General features: G+C 48.0%; 1 protein-coding gene across 12 annotated transcripts in view; it reads left to right on the top strand.

Moving 5' to 3' along the window:
• nxn (nucleoredoxin) overlaps window positions 1–16,507 on the top strand; it is a 173,145-nt gene that overhangs the window by 130,764 nt on the left and 25,874 nt on the right. For 2 of the 12 annotated variants that reach the window (XM_059973555.1, XM_059973544.1), the window contains 2 exons: window positions 8,789–8,976; window positions 9,612–9,672. The exons of 7 other annotated variants lie outside the window; for them this stretch is intronic. In XM_059973555.1, coding sequence (XP_059829538.1) covers window positions 8,789–8,976; window positions 9,612–9,657 — 234 coding nt within the window. In that variant the 3' untranslated portion in view covers window positions 9,658–9,672. Of the gene's footprint in view, window positions 1–317; window positions 508–8,788; window positions 8,977–9,029; window positions 9,127–9,611; window positions 9,673–16,507 lie in introns of those variants that run through there. 3 more of the 12 variants (XM_059973550.1, XM_059973554.1, XM_059973553.1) reach the window with 3 other exon arrangements.

Raw genomic sequence — 16,507 nt, 5'->3', positions numbered from 1 at the left:
TCTAAGTACTGATCCACGCTCTGAGCTCATCTGCTTTGTTCATGATGCTTCTTGCATTAAAATAGACACATCTCAAGCCATCGGTCGGAGCGCATGCCTGGTTTCTGTGATGTGCTGAACTGTGTCCATACCTCTCTGCAGTTTCTTGTGGTCACGGGCAGAGCGGTCACCGTACTGAGCTGCGATGTATCCAGATATGATCATCTTCTATCCTGCATCAATTGAAAATGTGGATCTTGTTGTTAAAAGGTTTAGAGATTAAATTGGGTCACCTGTACATTGAAACATACTGTGAAATGCATCGTTTGCGTCGACAGCCAAGACAGACCGCAAGTATTGCCACACTTCCGGTGTCAGCAGAGCCTGCCCACAGCTCACTAGCCGCAATGCATACATCGCTGGAAAGTGGGAGGAAACTGGAGCACCCAGAGGAAACCCACGCGGCCACAGGGAGAACGTACAAACTCCTTGCAGACAGCGGCGGGAAGTGAACCCCGATTTGACAGCTGGCGCTCTGGAGTGTCGCGGTAACTACCACACTGCTGCGTCACCCCACTGGTACAGAACTACGGGCAGGGAGGGTCACCTTTGCCTCCCACTGCAGGTGTGGGGGAGGGACGTAACGGGCGCAGATTCACCAGGGTCACCGCATATCTTCCAGATGAAAGGGAGAGAAGGAATCCTTCTTGGCTCCACTAGGATTGCAACTCAGGCTACTGTTGACGCCAGCGGATATCACACCCATTAGATCATTTGTGAGCTCGGATACCTGCTGAGAATTGTGCGTTTGCAAGGGGGAAAGTTAAGTGTTTGGCTTTGTGACAGGCCACTGTGAGAGGAGGGGGCTCTGGTCGGGTGTTCAAATCTTCCATCCGATGTGCATTAATGCCAGGGCGGAGCGATCAGCATACCTGGTTGGGAGGGGGGGGGTGACACTTGCCAGGCGCAAGTATCTGTTTTTCACCCTCCCTGCAGCTCAGAGGGAGCCTGAAGCCTTTGTGCGTTAATTAGAAGCATTCCCTTAACATGAGAACACGCTCGGCACTAACTAGAAGCAGATTCTGTGCTGACTGTCTGGGTGCAATGTTAGAAGCTAGTGATTCTCCGTAAAGCCAAGCAGCCATTTTGGATGAGGGGTGAGGTGGATAACGCCACTCGCCTCAACACTGATTCTGCAACCTACTGACTCACTTGGCACAACTCTGCAACTCACGGTCTCGGTATTATTTATTTAATCTATTTGCAAATACCGTCTTATTCTGCACATTGGTTGCTTGTCAGTTGCTTGTGTGTAGTTTATTTAATAGTTTCAATTTTATTTCTTTGTTCTATGAATGCCTGCAAGAAAATGAATCTCAGGGTAGTATAGGGTGCCACACTGGTGTAGCGGTTAGTGTGACACTGTTACAGGGTATCTGAGTTCAGAGTTCAGTCCCAGAGTCCTCTGTAAGGAGTCTCTGTATGTCCTCTGTGTGGAATGCTTGGGTTTCCCCCAGTGCTCCGGTTTCCTCCCACAGTCCAAAGATATACTGGTAGGTTAACTGGTCATTGTGTATTGTCTTGTACTTTGGTTAGGGTTAATTGGGATATTATTTATTACTTATACATTTTTTTTATATCGTAGCTCAAGCTGGTAAAATCTGAGGTCTCATTTCTCAATTGCTAGGAACTTTCAGACTATTCCATTGGTGTTTATTATTGTGGCTTTCTGAAGATCTACATAAATACTGCTGTGTAGCTGCAGATGAAGTTTGTCCCTGTTTCCTGTCGTGTCAGTCTCAAGTTCCATCACTGGATAATGTACGCGCATTATGAACGTGTTTACTTCTAGTCGCCATTTCAAGCGTGTCTTTCTTAACTGCACGAGTGGTCTCAGTTGTTGTAAGTGGGCTGCGCCCCCCCCCCCGAGAAACACCTCCAGCAGTCGCAGCCTGTGGCGTTGATGGGCTACTTCGAACGTTGGCAGAACCTGTTTCGGGTTTCCCGGTGCCTGCCCGCCGGTTCTGTATTGTGCCACTCGCGGTGCGCTTACTGTCACACCCAGCGCTCGCAGTGGCTGTATCACTCTGATCCGTAGACATCTCTCCATCTCGAAAGCTAAAAGCGTAGTGCTTTTCATACCTGCAGCCTGGTTTTAGTTTCGGCCGCCCCTAACGTGGAGAACAGGCACTGACCAGAGCACCGTCCAGCCTGGGTACTGATGTGTCTGGGTTTTCAGTATTATTTTTATTTTTTTGCACAGTCTGTCTCCATTTCCACATCGCTGCATGTAGTTTTCCATTGATTCTGTTGTGTTCTCTGTGAACGCCTGCAAGAAATTCAATCTCAGGATGATCTCTGGTGACATACACGTACTTTGATGTTAAATTTCAAGGACTCTTCAACTCGTCTTCTTGATATTTGCCAGTTATTTATCTATTTACTTATTATTATTAGTTTGGTTTCTCCCTCTCTTTTTGTATTTGCCCAGTTTGTTGTCTTTTGGAACTCTGGTTCTTTGTTGTGTGTGGTTTGTCGCCAATCCTCTGCTGTGTCTTTGTGAATGCCCACAAGAAAATGAATCTCAGGGTTGTACATGGCTACTTCGATAATAAATTTACTTTGAAGGTCACTGGATTCTCAGCTGATAGAAGTGGACCTTTGAATTTTTTTTTGGGTTCACAGTTTTTAAGAAATGACCTTTGATCTAACAGTGAGCGCAGCCATGCAGACGTTGACCAAACGTTCAGCGGTTTGCACTTGAGCACTTCCTCAGGCAGGTGACCACCTTTCAGTGGGTCCCACTCCACCGCGTACCCATGAGGCAGGAGCAGAGGTAGACCGTTCGGCCCATTGAGTGCATTCTGCCAGTCGTCCAGCAGACAGGTGACACTACCAGGGGAAGAGAGTTCCCTCTCTCAGGGAAAAAATAGATGGTGTGTATTCACCCTATCTGCGCCCCTCATGATTTTGTGCACCTCTGTGTGGCCTCCCTTCATTTTCCTACACTTCAGAGAATGAAGCCTTAGCCTGTCCACACTCTCCTGTTATCTCAAGATCCCCAGTTGTGGAAGAAATGTGGTCTGTGATGGATAAATGGTTGAGTGACCCATCAGATTCACATCACCCCCACTCCTACCCTTGGTCAGAGTTCATTTGGGATTGAAATGAGGCAAAATCTCTTGTGGATCAATTGTGTTCTGTCCAGGTCACGACAGGATGTGGAAACTTAAGGGAAGGTGCAGAGGAGAGTTACCAGGATGCTGCCTGGATTAGAGAGATGTCTTATGAAGAAGCGTTGAGCAAACAGGGGCTTTTTTCTCTTTGAAGTGAAGGAGGAATCGAGGTGACTCAATAGAGATGGACAAGATGATAAGAGGCGTTGATAGATTGCACAGGCGGAAGCCTTTTCCCGGGGCAGTAGTGGCTAATACCAGAGGACATGCTTTTAAGGTGAGTGGGGGAAAACATAGCAGAGATGTCAAAGGTGTGTTTTTTACACAGAAAGTTCTAGACGTCTGGAGTGCAGTGCTGGCGGTGTGAGTAGAGGCTGATACAATAGGAGCATTTAATAGTCTTAGGTAGGCACAAGGATGTAAGAAGATTACGTAAAGAGATAGCTTAATTTGTCACATGCACATCAAAACATACATTAAAATGCATTGTTTGCATTAATGTCCAACAGTCCTGATATGGGTGGGCACAGCCCACAGGTGCCACGGTGATTCCTGCGCCAACGTAGCATGCCCCCACCTCACTAATCTGTCCGTCCGTCTTTGGATGTGGGAGGAAGCCGAGGCAGCTTGCAGTCACCGGCAGGGATTGAATCTGGGTTTTCTGGGCTGCGTTGTAGTAGCCTGGACACTCTGCCTCATGCCCTGTTATGTGGAATGGTGGGTGATGTGGGGCTTTGGACGGTAGGAGGGTGAGCAGCGACTCAGCAGAGGTGTATGAGCTGATCAGGCGTAGCTAGAGTGGACAGCAGTTGCCTTTTTCCCAGGGCAGCAGCGGCTAATACCAGAGGCCATCCCTTTAAGGTGAGGAGGAAAGTTAAGGGAGACGTCGAAAGTAGTTCTTTTACACACGGAATGGCGGGTGCCTGGAACACAGTGCTGGGTAGTGGAGGTGGATTCAACAGGAACATTGAGGAGACTCTTAGGCTGGCATATGGATGAAAGCAAAATGGTGGGTTATGGGCTGTATAGGGGGGAAGGGTTAGGTTGATTGTAGAGTAGGTTAACAGGTCATAGAGCACTACAGCACAGACGTCTCGTCCATACTGAATGGTTATTCGGCCTTGTCCCATTAACCCATATTGGACCGTAGCCCTCCATACCCCTCCCATCCATGTCCCTTCTAAACTTCCCTTAGATGATGCAGTCGAACTCTCATCCACCAACTCCACTGGCAGCTTGCACAACCCTCTAAGGATGGGAGGGGTATGGAAGGCTATGGTCCAATATGGGTTCATGGGACAAGGCCGAATAACCCTCTTAAATATTTTCACCTTTCACCCTTAACCTGTGACCTCTGGTTCTAGCCTTGCCCTACTTCAGTGGGGGAAAGAACACTCAGGTGGGCACAACATCGTGGACCGGATTCCACAACCTACGGGCTCACTTTGGAGGACACCATAGCACACCCCCCCGCCTTTCTTTTATTTCTTTTAGTTATTTACAGAATTCATCTGCTCTTATACATTGGATGCTTGTCAGTCATCGTTTATGTCTGGTTTCACGGACATTCTGGTGCAGTTCTTTATTTTCCTGTGAATGCCCGTGAGAAAATGAATTTCAGGAATGTAAATCGTGACATATGCGTACTTGGACAACGAACTTACTGCGACTTTGCAGGCCAAAAGATCGGTACTGTGTTACGCAATGTTCTTCCGGGAACATTGGAACCTCTCACTCTGAGACTGGGACAGACGGATTCTTCAGCCCCAGTGGGACTGAGGGATCTGTTGACCAGACGGGGATGTAGACGAGGAAGAGATGGAGTCAGGGCATCATGGAATTGCTGAAAGATTTGCCTTTCCCTCTGCTGTTTCTTATATTCTTCCCATGGCTTCACTGAGCGCAGTGTATAATCTAATTTAGTGATGAGCTGTCAGTGTAACAGGATGGTTTGAATGTACTCGGGGTAACCAGCGTTTGAGAATATTCCAATGGAAGGAAGCCCAGATGAATTTTCTGGAGCTCCCGAGATGTGATTACAGACTTAAATTTCAGCCAGGAGCTCTTTCGACAACTGGTTTTAATTCTCCCTCTGCTCAGCTTGCAGGGAGTGGTGCTGCTGGTGGAGAGGGGTGCAGTGAGGATTAGTCTGGGTCTCCTGAGACAGCTCAGGGGACGCCAAAGGCCGCAGGCGACCTGTGGGCAACGGTCAAGAGTTACAATGTCTTGGTGAAGGGCCTGAGCCCGAAGGTTGACTCTTTATTCCTCTCCATAGATGCTGCCGGACCTGCTGAGTTCCTCCAGCATTTTGTGTGTGTTGCAGGGGGCCTTGAACCTCCCTTGGGAAAAGGCAGCAAGCAGAAAAATTCCTTCCATATTTCCAAACGATAGAGAAGGCCATTTGCCTCTTCTGGCTATGCTTCATTTTTCCTGTAACCTTTTCTCGCCCCCATGAGGCTCCTCCCACACCCCCCCACCCGCCCTCCAGGCACTGCCGCTCACCTACACACCAGGGGCAATCAGTTCCTGGTCTTAGCGCTAGGTTGTGTTGTGACCAGTCAGGTTGCTCTCCACTGTTGCGATTTGTAAGTCTTTGGTGTCATACCGTATCTCCTCACCACCCTAGATTAGGTGCACAAGTCTTTGGAGTGAAAGAATCCCTCGAGGCAGCATGGTAGCATATTGCTCAGCTCAATGATTTACAGTACAGGCAATCCGGGTTCAATTCCCACCACTGCCTGTAAGGAGTTTGTATGTTCACCCCGTGTTCCTTCAGGTGCTCTGGTTCCCCCCACAGTCCAAAGATGTACTGATTAGTGGGTTAATTGGTCCGTAGAACCATAGACCATTACAACACAGAAACAGGCCTTTTGGCCCTTCTTGGCTGTGCTGAACCATTTTTCTGCCTAGTCCCAATGACCTGCACCTGGACCATATCCCTCCATTCACCTCTCATCCATGTAACTGTCCAAGGTTTTCTTAAATGTTAAAAGTGAGTCCGCATTTACCACTTCATCTGGCAGCTCATTCCACACTCCCACCACTCTGTGTGAAGAAGCCCCCTCTAATGTTCCTTTTAAACTTTTCCCCCTTCACCCTTGACCCATGTCCTCTGGTTTTTTTCTCTCCTAGCCTCAGTGGAAAAAGCCTGCTTGCATTCACTCTATCTATACCCATCATAATTTTATATACTTCTATCAAATCTCACCTCATTCTCCTACGCTGCAGGGAATAAAGTCCTAACCTATTCAACCTTTCTCTGTAACTCAGTTTCTCAAGTCCCGGCAACATCCTTGTAAACCTTCTCTGCACTCTTTCAACCTTATTAATATCCTTTCTGTAATTAGGTGACCAAAACTGCACACAATACTCATTATATGAGTATTGGTCATTGTAGATTGTCCTGTGATTAGGCTGGGATTGAATTGTGGGATTGCTGTGCAGCATGACTTAAAGGCCAGATCAGCCTATTCTGTGCTTTATCTCAAGAGAGGAATTTTTAAAAGTCCCATCCCCTGCCCCTCTCCTAGCTCTCCGAGGTTGGCAGCAGACCCTTCCTGCCATCTCATCATCGCAGTCCATTGTCCAAAATGGCCTCCTTTCTGCACGTCGTCGCTCCTTTTGCTGATAGAACCATAAAGACTCATTTGTAAGCAGAATCCTGAAATTCCCTCTTCCTGGATTATGGATGCAAGATCACTGGAGGTACTTAGAAACAAGGCTAGTAAATGTTGCAAGATTGGCCATGGTAGAGAGGGCAGCCAGCACCTTCCCAGGCAGCAATGACTAATACCAGAGGACATCCATTTAAAGAGAGTGCAGGCAAGTATAGGAAGTTTCAAAGGTGTTTTACACAGAGAGTGATAGGTGACAGGAGCACACTGCTGTGGGTGGTGGTAGAGGCTGATGCAATAGGGGCATTTAAGCGACTCTTAGATAGGCACATAGATGTAAGAAAAATGGAGGGTTATGGGCTGTGTAGGATGGAAGGATCACATTGATTGTGGAGTAGAGTTATATAGGTCAGTACAACATTGTGGGCTGAAGGGCTTGGGCTGTTCTGTACTGTTATCTATTCCATGAAGAATTGAGAGCTTAGTGTTGAGGCATATAGAATAATCATCATCATTATGTGCCGTGCCGTATGACATCATCATTATGTGCCATGTCGTGTGACATAGCCAACAATGTTAGTTCCTTGACCATCATTGTTCTTGGCAAACTTTTCAACAGAAATGGTTTCCCATCGCCTCCTTCTGGGTGGTGACTTTACAAGATGGGTGACCCCAGCCATTATCAATACCCTCCAGATACATACCAGGAATTGTGATCTGCACCAGCTGCTCATACAACCGTCCACCACCTGCTCCCGTGGCTTCATGTGACTCTGATCGGTAGTGGGCAGGAGGGGGTGCTAAGCAAATGCCACACCCCTTGCCCAAGGGTGAACTGCAGTCTGGCGGAGGGAAGGTGCGCCTCACACCTCCTTTGGTAGAGACGTATCTCCACCCCACCACCCAAATAGAAAGGGGAGATAGTAAAAAAAATGTTTGAGAGCAAAGGCAAAGGTTTAAGGTGAGGCATAAGAGGATCTGAAGAAGAAACACTTCACTCAGAGGGTGTTTGGTATCCGGAAGTCATTACCTGAGGGGTGGCGGAGGTAGAAAATCACACAGCTTTTAACTGGAATCAGAAGAAGCACTTCAGATGTCAAGTTGCGATGTCTGCAGACCAATTGCTGGTAAGTGGGGTTAGTGCAAATGGATGGTCAGCAGGGATAGAGCAGACTGTACTGGTCTCACCCCGGGTCACAAACGCCCAGCTTACAGACATCCTGTACATACAGACAAGCATTTGAAAGACCCGCAGGGAGTGTGGGGAGGGATGTGGAGCTGCAGGCTGTTTCTGCCGCGTGGGAAGGGGACACTTCCCCGTGTCTTGTATCTCCGCCGTCTCCCGAGCCGCGACAGTTGGGGGCCGGGAGCGCTGAGCAGACGCTTTCCCTCACTGGGTCAGCGAGGCCGGCCGGCAGACGCTCTTCCCATGCCTGCTCACCGCTGTTCCTGCGACCCTCTCCCGTCACCACTGTTCCTGCTCTCTCTCCTGTCACTGCTGTTCCTGCGACCCTCTCCTGTCACCACTGTTCCTGCTCTCTCTCCTGTCACCATTGTTCCTGCTCTCTCTCCTGTCACCACTGTTCCTGCTCTCTCTCCTGTCACCACTGTTCCTGCTCTCTCTCCTGTCACCACTGTTCCTGCTCTCTCTCCTGTCACCACTGTTCCTGCTCTCTCTCCTGTCACCACTGTTCATGCTCTCTCTCCTGTCACCGCTGTTCCTGCTCTCTCTCCCGTCACCACTGTTCCTGCTCTCTCTCCTGTCACCGCTGTTCCTGCGACCCTCTCCTGTCACCACTGTTCCTGCTCTCTCTCCTGTCACTGCTGTTCCTGCGACCCTCTGCCATGCACTGTTGTTCATTCCCAGTTCATGGACAGTTCGGGTTACCGTAAGACTCTGGAGCAGAATTAAGCTATTCGGGCGATAGATTCTGCTTGGCCCTTTGATCATGGCTGATTCTGCCTGAATTCTATTCTCTTGCCTTCTCCCCGTGACCTTTGACACCTTATTAATCACAGCGAGTAGCCGCCCGGTGGTGTAGTGGCGTCAGCACTGGACTTCGAGGCAAATGGTCCCGAGTTCGAGTCCAGACAGCTTTCTGTCCAGCTAGCAGCTTAGCCTCATCAAAAACAATCAGCCCGATGCACCACAAGGCGCGAGAAGGAACAACGGTCACAGTAAGGGTGTGTGGCAGCACAGATATGTGGTGGGTAGCAGTTTTTACAGTTTTGCAGTTTTTACAGTTTTACTGTTTTACAGCTTTACAGTTCCAGCAACCTGAGTTCAATTCTCCAGTTCGTGCGTCCTCCCCGTCCGTGACTGCGTATGTTTCCTCCCACGTCCGAAAGACGTACGGGTTAGTTGGTTCTAATTGTTAGTTAGTTAGTTGGTCACGTGGTTCTAATTGGGCGGTACAGGCTTGTTGGGCCAGTAGGGCCTGTTACCGTCCTATATCGCTAAATAAGATTTTTTTTAAATCAACGAACAATTCTGCCTCCACAGCCGTCTGTGGCAAAGAATTCCACAGATTCACCACCCTCTGGGTGACATTGGCTAGGTTGTTCTGTCCCTAGCTCGGAGGCTGCCGTAAACATTGAGAACAGAGATCAGGGCTGGAAAGGAGCTGTGGCTGTGATGGATGTGGCCAGTGATAGCCCACTGCGGGCTTTGTTGCTTTAAGTACATCCTGTGCCAGCCTAATTGCCGATTCTTAGCGTTGGGTTAAGACTCTGGGTTCTCTGTTTATGAGGCATTCCTGCTCCGCTCCGCGCCTTTCCTGCTGCTGTAGGTGACTCGTGTGGCGGTGAATTAATGCCGCCTCCCTTTGTGTGGATCTGTCAGGCTGACGGATGGCTGCCGCTCAGCCCTCGTGCTTTCAACCAGATGATGAGATCAAGTAACTCCCAGGACAGGCAAAGGTGAGATCCGTTTCCATTTCCGCAGGCATACGGGGCCGCGGGCTCTTTGAAATCCTCTCACTGGCAGGGCTGTGGGCACCCTCACGATGACCTTGCAATGACCATAGCCGTGGGAGAAGAATTAGGCTATTTGACCCATTGAGTCTGTCCACCGTTCCATCATGGCTGATTTATCTTCTCACTCAATCCCATTCTCCTGCCTTCTCCCTGTGACCTTTAACGCCCTGACTTATCAGAACCTGTCAACCTCCCTTTTAAATATACCCAATGACCTGGCCTCCACAGCCGTCTGTGGCAATGAATTCCACAGATTCACAACACTCAGGCTAAAGAAATTCTTCCTCATCTCTGTTCTAAGGAGACATCCTTGTATCCCGAGGCTACGTTCTCCAGTCCTAGACTCTCCCACTATAGGGAACACCCTTTCCACGTCCACTCTATCTCGAACTTTCAATATTCAGTAGGTTTCAGTGAGATCCCCCTCGTTCTTCTGAACGCCAGTGAGTACAGAATCCAAGCGCGTCCATTCCCTGCATTTTCATGTGTTGACCTGATCGTCTCTTAAACACCACAATCGTATCTGCTTCCATCACCACCACCCTTGTCAGTCCGTTCCCGGTACCCACCACTCTCCATGTGAAAAAAAACACTTATCCACACACCTCCTTTAAACTTTCCTCATTCTCCTTAAACATGTGTCCCTTAATATTTAACATTTGGACCCTGGGCGAATGATTCTGACTGTCTACCCTAATCACTACCTCCCATAATCGTACAAATTACTGTCACTGGGGTGGGGCAGGCAGCAGCCACATTGTACCCAATGAGGCCTTCCAAACGGTAAAGCGAAGGTAGGCAGAGAACCTACCTCTGTTGGACAAGACAAATTGTTGTCACTGTGATAAGGACTTATCCGGAGCCTTTCTTCAGAGGCACGCCATGAGATCAGTGCGTTCTTCCGAGCTGGCGGATGTAGCTGTGTTGGCTATGGGTGGGAGTTTCTCAGTGCCTAATTCCCTTCGTTCCATGGAAAATTTTATATCTGAGTCTCTGGAGTGGGATTCGAGCCCAGAGCCTTCTGTCTCCATGATGGGGTTCAAGTTTATTGTCATTCATCCGTGCATGTGTACACAGCTAAATGAAACAACATTCCTCAGGAACTAAAGTGCAAAACATAGTTCATATATCGCACATAGCACGTAGAATAATACTAACAGATCGATGAAAGTACTCTGTAGATGTACAAGTTGATATAAAGTGCATGGACAACGTACAGTTAAGCAGTGTTAGTGTTAACAGCGCTGTCGTAAATAATGTGTACTGGGTTGTAGCAGGGTGTTCAGAAGTCTCACAGCCTGGGGGAAGAAGCTGTTGCCCCACCTGACGGTCCTTGTTCTTATACTGAGGTGCCTCCTGCCTGACGGTAGGAGGTCAAAGAGATCGTGGGATGGATAGGAAGGGTTCCTGACAGTGCTGAGCACTCTCAACGGTGTATGCCCTGGGTTGGAGAGGAGTGCGGGGAGGGAGAGTTGTGGTCAGATAGCTGTTCTACACACCGAGCCACCATCGAAGGGGGGAGCGGTGCTGGCAGAATTTGCAACTCCTTGTTACCTTCTGCCCATCGCTCCTTCTGAGCCCTGTTCAAGATTCAGGGTAGTTTAATGTCATTACAAGTGTAAAGGAGAACAAAATAATTGTTGCTCTTGTTTGGATGCAGCACAAAAGGAGCACACAGTAAGATAAAGAACACAATAAATATAAACATATAAGATAGCGTACACATATAGATTGATTCTGATTCTGATCGACTCCCAGCTCCCAGGATTCAACACAACAACTTTATTGAAAACTATGGCCTGGTGTTGATTACCGGGAGATGTTCCATTCATTTCATGTGTATATATAATTTCAGAGAATGAGGCAGTGGATTTGCAGTTATTTTACATTAGGCAAGCAAAGTGAGGTTGGAATCAGAATGTTGTATCTTTCCGAAATTGAAAGTATTAAAGCTTAAACATTCTCAGATGTCGGCACTTACTTTTGGTCTTGGATTGATTCCTGAACCCACACAGCCTCGGCCGTGATTCCAAATGTACTGGTGTGTTGGAAGATCCCTAAGGCATCCCATGTTTACTTGCAGTACGTTCTCTTTCTGCCCTCCGTGGGAGAATTAGACAGCTGACACCTCTCCCTCCTCCCCCCTCCCCATTCACTATCTCAGCCCTGGGCTGACATGGCCCATTTCCTGTGAAGGAAATATCAGGCCATTGAGACCCTGGACCTCACTTCCCCTTCCAGTCCCCTCAGCCCATGTTTTCCAAAAGGTCCTAATCAATGACAGCCTCAGTGTCCAAGCACCCACACCCCTCTGAGGGATTCACACCCTTATCCGAAACACAGTCGAGCTCATTATCACTGACATGTGTTGTGAAATTTGTTGTTTAGCAACAGCAGTATAGAGCAATACATCAAATGTGCTATAAATTACAATAAGAACATATAAGAAAGTGCAAAAAGACAGCAAAATAGCAAGATCGTGTTCACAAATTCACGGACCGTTCGGAAACCTGATGATAGAGTGGAAAAAGCTGTTCTTTTTTTTCTATTTTTTTTGTAAAAGCTGCTCTTAAAACATTGAGTGTGTGACTTCAGGCTCCTGTACCTCCTCCCTGATGGTAGTAATGAGAAGGGGGCATGTCCTGGGTGGTGAGGGTCCTTAATGAAGGATGCTGCCATTTCTCAAAGATGCCCTCAGTGGTAGGGAGGGTTGTGCCCGTGAGGGAGCTGGCGGAGTCTACAAAGCTCTGCAGCTTTTGTTTCAATCCTCTGCATTGGAGCCTCCACACCAGTCTGTGATGCACCCAGTCAGATTGTCCTCCACCACATATCAATAGAAATCTGTAGGAGTCTTTTAGTGACCAGCATGGAATATTGGCCCTTCCTGCAGGACGGTTGGAATATAAGCTCAGCCTTTCTTCCTTGAGTTCCCGCCCTCTTGTAATAAGGGCCAGGATTCCAATTACCTTCTCAATTGCTTGCATGTTATTTCCTGCACCTCATAAACCAGAGCTCCCAGATGTCTACATACATTTAATAGCTTGCTACCATTTAAAACCCATTTTTCTTTTTGTTTCTCAGACTCCGAATCAGGTTTAGTATCACTGACATAGGTCACAAAATGTGTTGTTTTGCAGCAGCAGTACACTGCGAGACGTAAAAATGTACACTAAGTTACAATAAGAAACATTTTAAAAATCGTACCAAAATAAAAGCAAAATAGGGAGGTGGTGTTCATGGGTTCATGGACCGTTCAGAAATCTGATGGAGGGAAAAAAGCTGTTATTAAAATGTTGAGTGTCTGTCTTCAGGCTCCTGTACCTCCTCGCTAATGGTAGCAATGAGAAGAGGGCGTGTCCCGGATGGTGAGGGTCCTTAATGGATTAAGATGGGAGGAGAAACACCTTGTATTCCATCTGGGTAGCCTCTAACCTGATGGCATGAATGTTGATTTCTCAGACTACTGGTAATTGCCCCCCTCTCCTTTCCCATTTCTCTCTCTCAGTTTATCTCCTTACTTGCCCGTCACCTCCCTCTGGTGCTCCTCTCCCTTCCCTTACTTCCCTGGTCCTTTCCTATCAGATTTCCCCTTCTCCGGTCCTTTATCTTTTTCACCAAACAACTTCTCAGCTCTTTACTTCATCCCCCCTCCCCCCCCCCCGGTTCCAACCTGTCACCCACCACCTTGTATTTCTTCCTGCTCTCTCCCCACCCCTCACCTTCTTAGTCTGGCCTCTCAACTTTCTCTTCCAGTCCTGAAGAAGGGTCTCAGCCCGAAACATCGACCGTTTACTCTTTTCCATAAATGCTGCCTGACCTGCTGAGCTCCCCCGGCACTTTGTGTGTGTTGCTTTGGAATTCCAGCATCTGCAGGTTTTCTTGTGCCCTTAGTGATGGATGCTGCCCTCTCGAGGCATTGCCTCCGGAGCCTGCCCTTGTTGCTGGTGCGGGTTGTGCCCGTGATGGAGCCAGCTGAGCCTCCGAACTTCTGCGGCCTTTTTAGATCCTGTTCATTGGGAACTCTGAACTAAACTGTGGAGGTTGCTCTCCACTAAGTATCTATAGAAATCTGTAAGAGTCTTTGGTAACCAACGTGGAACATTGACCCGTACTGCTGACAGTTGGAACGCAAATTAAGCCTTTCTTCCTTCTGAGTTCCCGCCCTCTTGTAATAAGGGCCAGGATTCCAATTACCTTCTCAATTGCTTGCATGTTATTTCCTGCACCTCATAAACCAGAGCTCCCAGATGTCTACATACATTTAATAGCTTGCTACCATTTAAAACCCATTTTTCTTTTTGTTTCTCAGACTCCAAGTCAGGTTTATCACCACTGACATAGGTAATGGAATTTGTTGTTTTGTAGCAGCAGTACAGTGCGAGACTAAAATTTTACTGTAAGTTACAATAAGAGATATAAAACAAATGAATATTACAGAAATGCCCCCACTGTGAGCGCGGACACCCCATGCTCCTCCAGGGGCACTCGGGCATGAACGTAACCTCAGATAATGCTCAGCAGAACCCTTGCTGTTTATCTGCCCTTGGGATAACTTTGTTAACTAGTAAATTGTTTTTTTTATTGTCACATGTTCAGTGAGAAAAATTGTCCGGTCAGATCAATTCATTACGATGGTGCAAAGCCCCAGGAAAGGGAGCCTGTTTTCCACCTTCGTTGCCCGGGGTAGCTGCCCCCACACCAGGGTCTGCTGTCCTGGTTCAGTGAGGGTCAAGAGCATGTGCAGTGTTGTGCTGGAGGCCAGGAGATCCAGGGACGTCAGTGAAACTGAATTGACCAAGAAGTCAGGATCCATATGGGTGAGCGTGAATTAGAACATCAAACGGGACGGCAACGCCAATCCAAGACAGTCCCACCTTCGTGGACCCAGAACCTCGACTCCTCCATTCCCTGTTTGTCTAAATCGCATCCATTTCCACTTCCCCTGGCAGTGATGTCCAGGCACCTCCTGTTCTCCGAAAACACATTGAATCGTGGAGTGCTGCAAGGCCCTTCAGTCCATCTAGTCCGGAGGTTCCCAACCTGGGGTCCTCGGACCCCCTTGCTTAATGGTGGGGGTCCATGGCATAAAAAAGGTTGGGAACCCCTAATCTGCTCTGTGCCAGAGGGTTTTCTGCCTAGTCCCATCTCCCAGATCAGAGCCCTCCATAGCCCTCTGTGTCCAAGCTTCTCTTCAAAGGCTTGTAATATCTTTCAGTCTTACCCCCTCTCACCGTAAGGCAATGGACTCTAGTCTTTGACATTTCTACCCTGGGGAAAAAGACCTTGACTATCTGAGCCTCTCATTTTACTTTGGATCCCAGGGGGCAATGGAACGAGAATCAGAATGAGGGTTTATGATCACTGACACATGCTATGTGGTACCACTATAGTGCAGGACATAAAAATACTGCTGTAGGTTAGAAGAATAAATAACTAGTACAAAGAATGAATAATGGGTTCGTGAACTGTTCAGGAACCTGACGGTGTGGGAGAAGAAGCTGTTGCTAAAATGTTTAGTGTGCATCTTCAGGCTGATGTATCTCCCCCTGGACAGCGGTAATGAGACAAGATAGAGCGGAGCCTTACTGATTATACACTCCCTTCTCGGGGCACTGCCTCTTGAAGTCACCCTCAGTGGTGGGGAGGGTTCTGCCTGCGGTGGAGCTGGCTGAGTCTGCAAACCCTCTGCAGCCTTTCGATCAGAATCAGGTTTATTATCACAGACATTCAGAAGTCTTAGGCACAGATATATAGCCAGGGTGCAGACTTTTGCACAGTACTGTAGTAATTTTGTGTATTGCACTGCACTGCTGCCGCAATAAAAAACAAATTTCATGACATATGTGAGTGATGATAAACCTGATTCTGATATGGGTCTCCATTTTGGACTGAGAATGGGGAGGGGGCAGGGAGAGGGGAATCTGGAAAGGGGGAAGGAAGAGAGCAGGGAGTGGGGAAACACCAAAGTGACATTCTGTAATGATCTGTAAACCAATTGTTTGGAATCAAATGACCTTGCCTGGTGTCTCAGGGCTGGGTGTGTCCACACCCACAACATCCCCACCCCTGGCGTTCCTTCTCTGCCATCTGTCCTACACCCCTCCCACTGCGCTCCATCCAGCATCATTTGATCCAGCCGGATTTACAAACTCACTCTCCGCTCCATGTTGACAAATACATAAATACATCAGTGCTGTGCAAAAGTCTTAGGCACTCTCGCTATATACCGGGCGGGGAGGAGGTGATTGATAAGTTTGTGGCATAATCACTCAGAGTTGACCTGCGTGTGCATGTAACGAGAGCTGTATAACTCATCTCCTTCTACTGTAGGCCACGAACTTATCAATCACCTCTGCTGTGGACACTTTCTGGAGCTCCAAGCTCCACAACCTCTGGACTAAGTGTGTACATATTGGCAGGGACTATGTTGCAAAATAAATGTGCTAGGTTTTCTAAAATTGACTCCTTCTACCTTAGGCCACGAACATATCAATCACCCCTTGTGTAGATGTGCCTACAACCTTTACATAGTATTGTATGTCATGAAGTTGTTGTTTTGCACTCCACAGCAGGCTGTGATGCAGCCAGATAGAATGCTCTCCACTGTACATAACGGTCTTTTGTTCTTTGAATCTCCTCGAACTCCTAATGAAGTAGGAATCCTGATGTGCCTTCCTCCTGATTGTCAATGTGTTGTGTTCAGGATAGATTCTCAGAGATGTTGATGCCCAGCAACTTGAAGCTTTGCACCTTTCACCCCTC

Source organism: Hypanus sabinus, chromosome 6, assembly GCF_030144855.1.
Source record: "Hypanus sabinus isolate sHypSab1 chromosome 6, sHypSab1.hap1, whole genome shotgun sequence".
In the NCBI taxonomy this organism is placed as follows: domain Eukaryota; kingdom Metazoa; phylum Chordata; class Chondrichthyes; order Myliobatiformes; family Dasyatidae; genus Hypanus; species Hypanus sabinus.
This window is presented reverse-complemented; position numbering and strand designations above follow the sequence as displayed.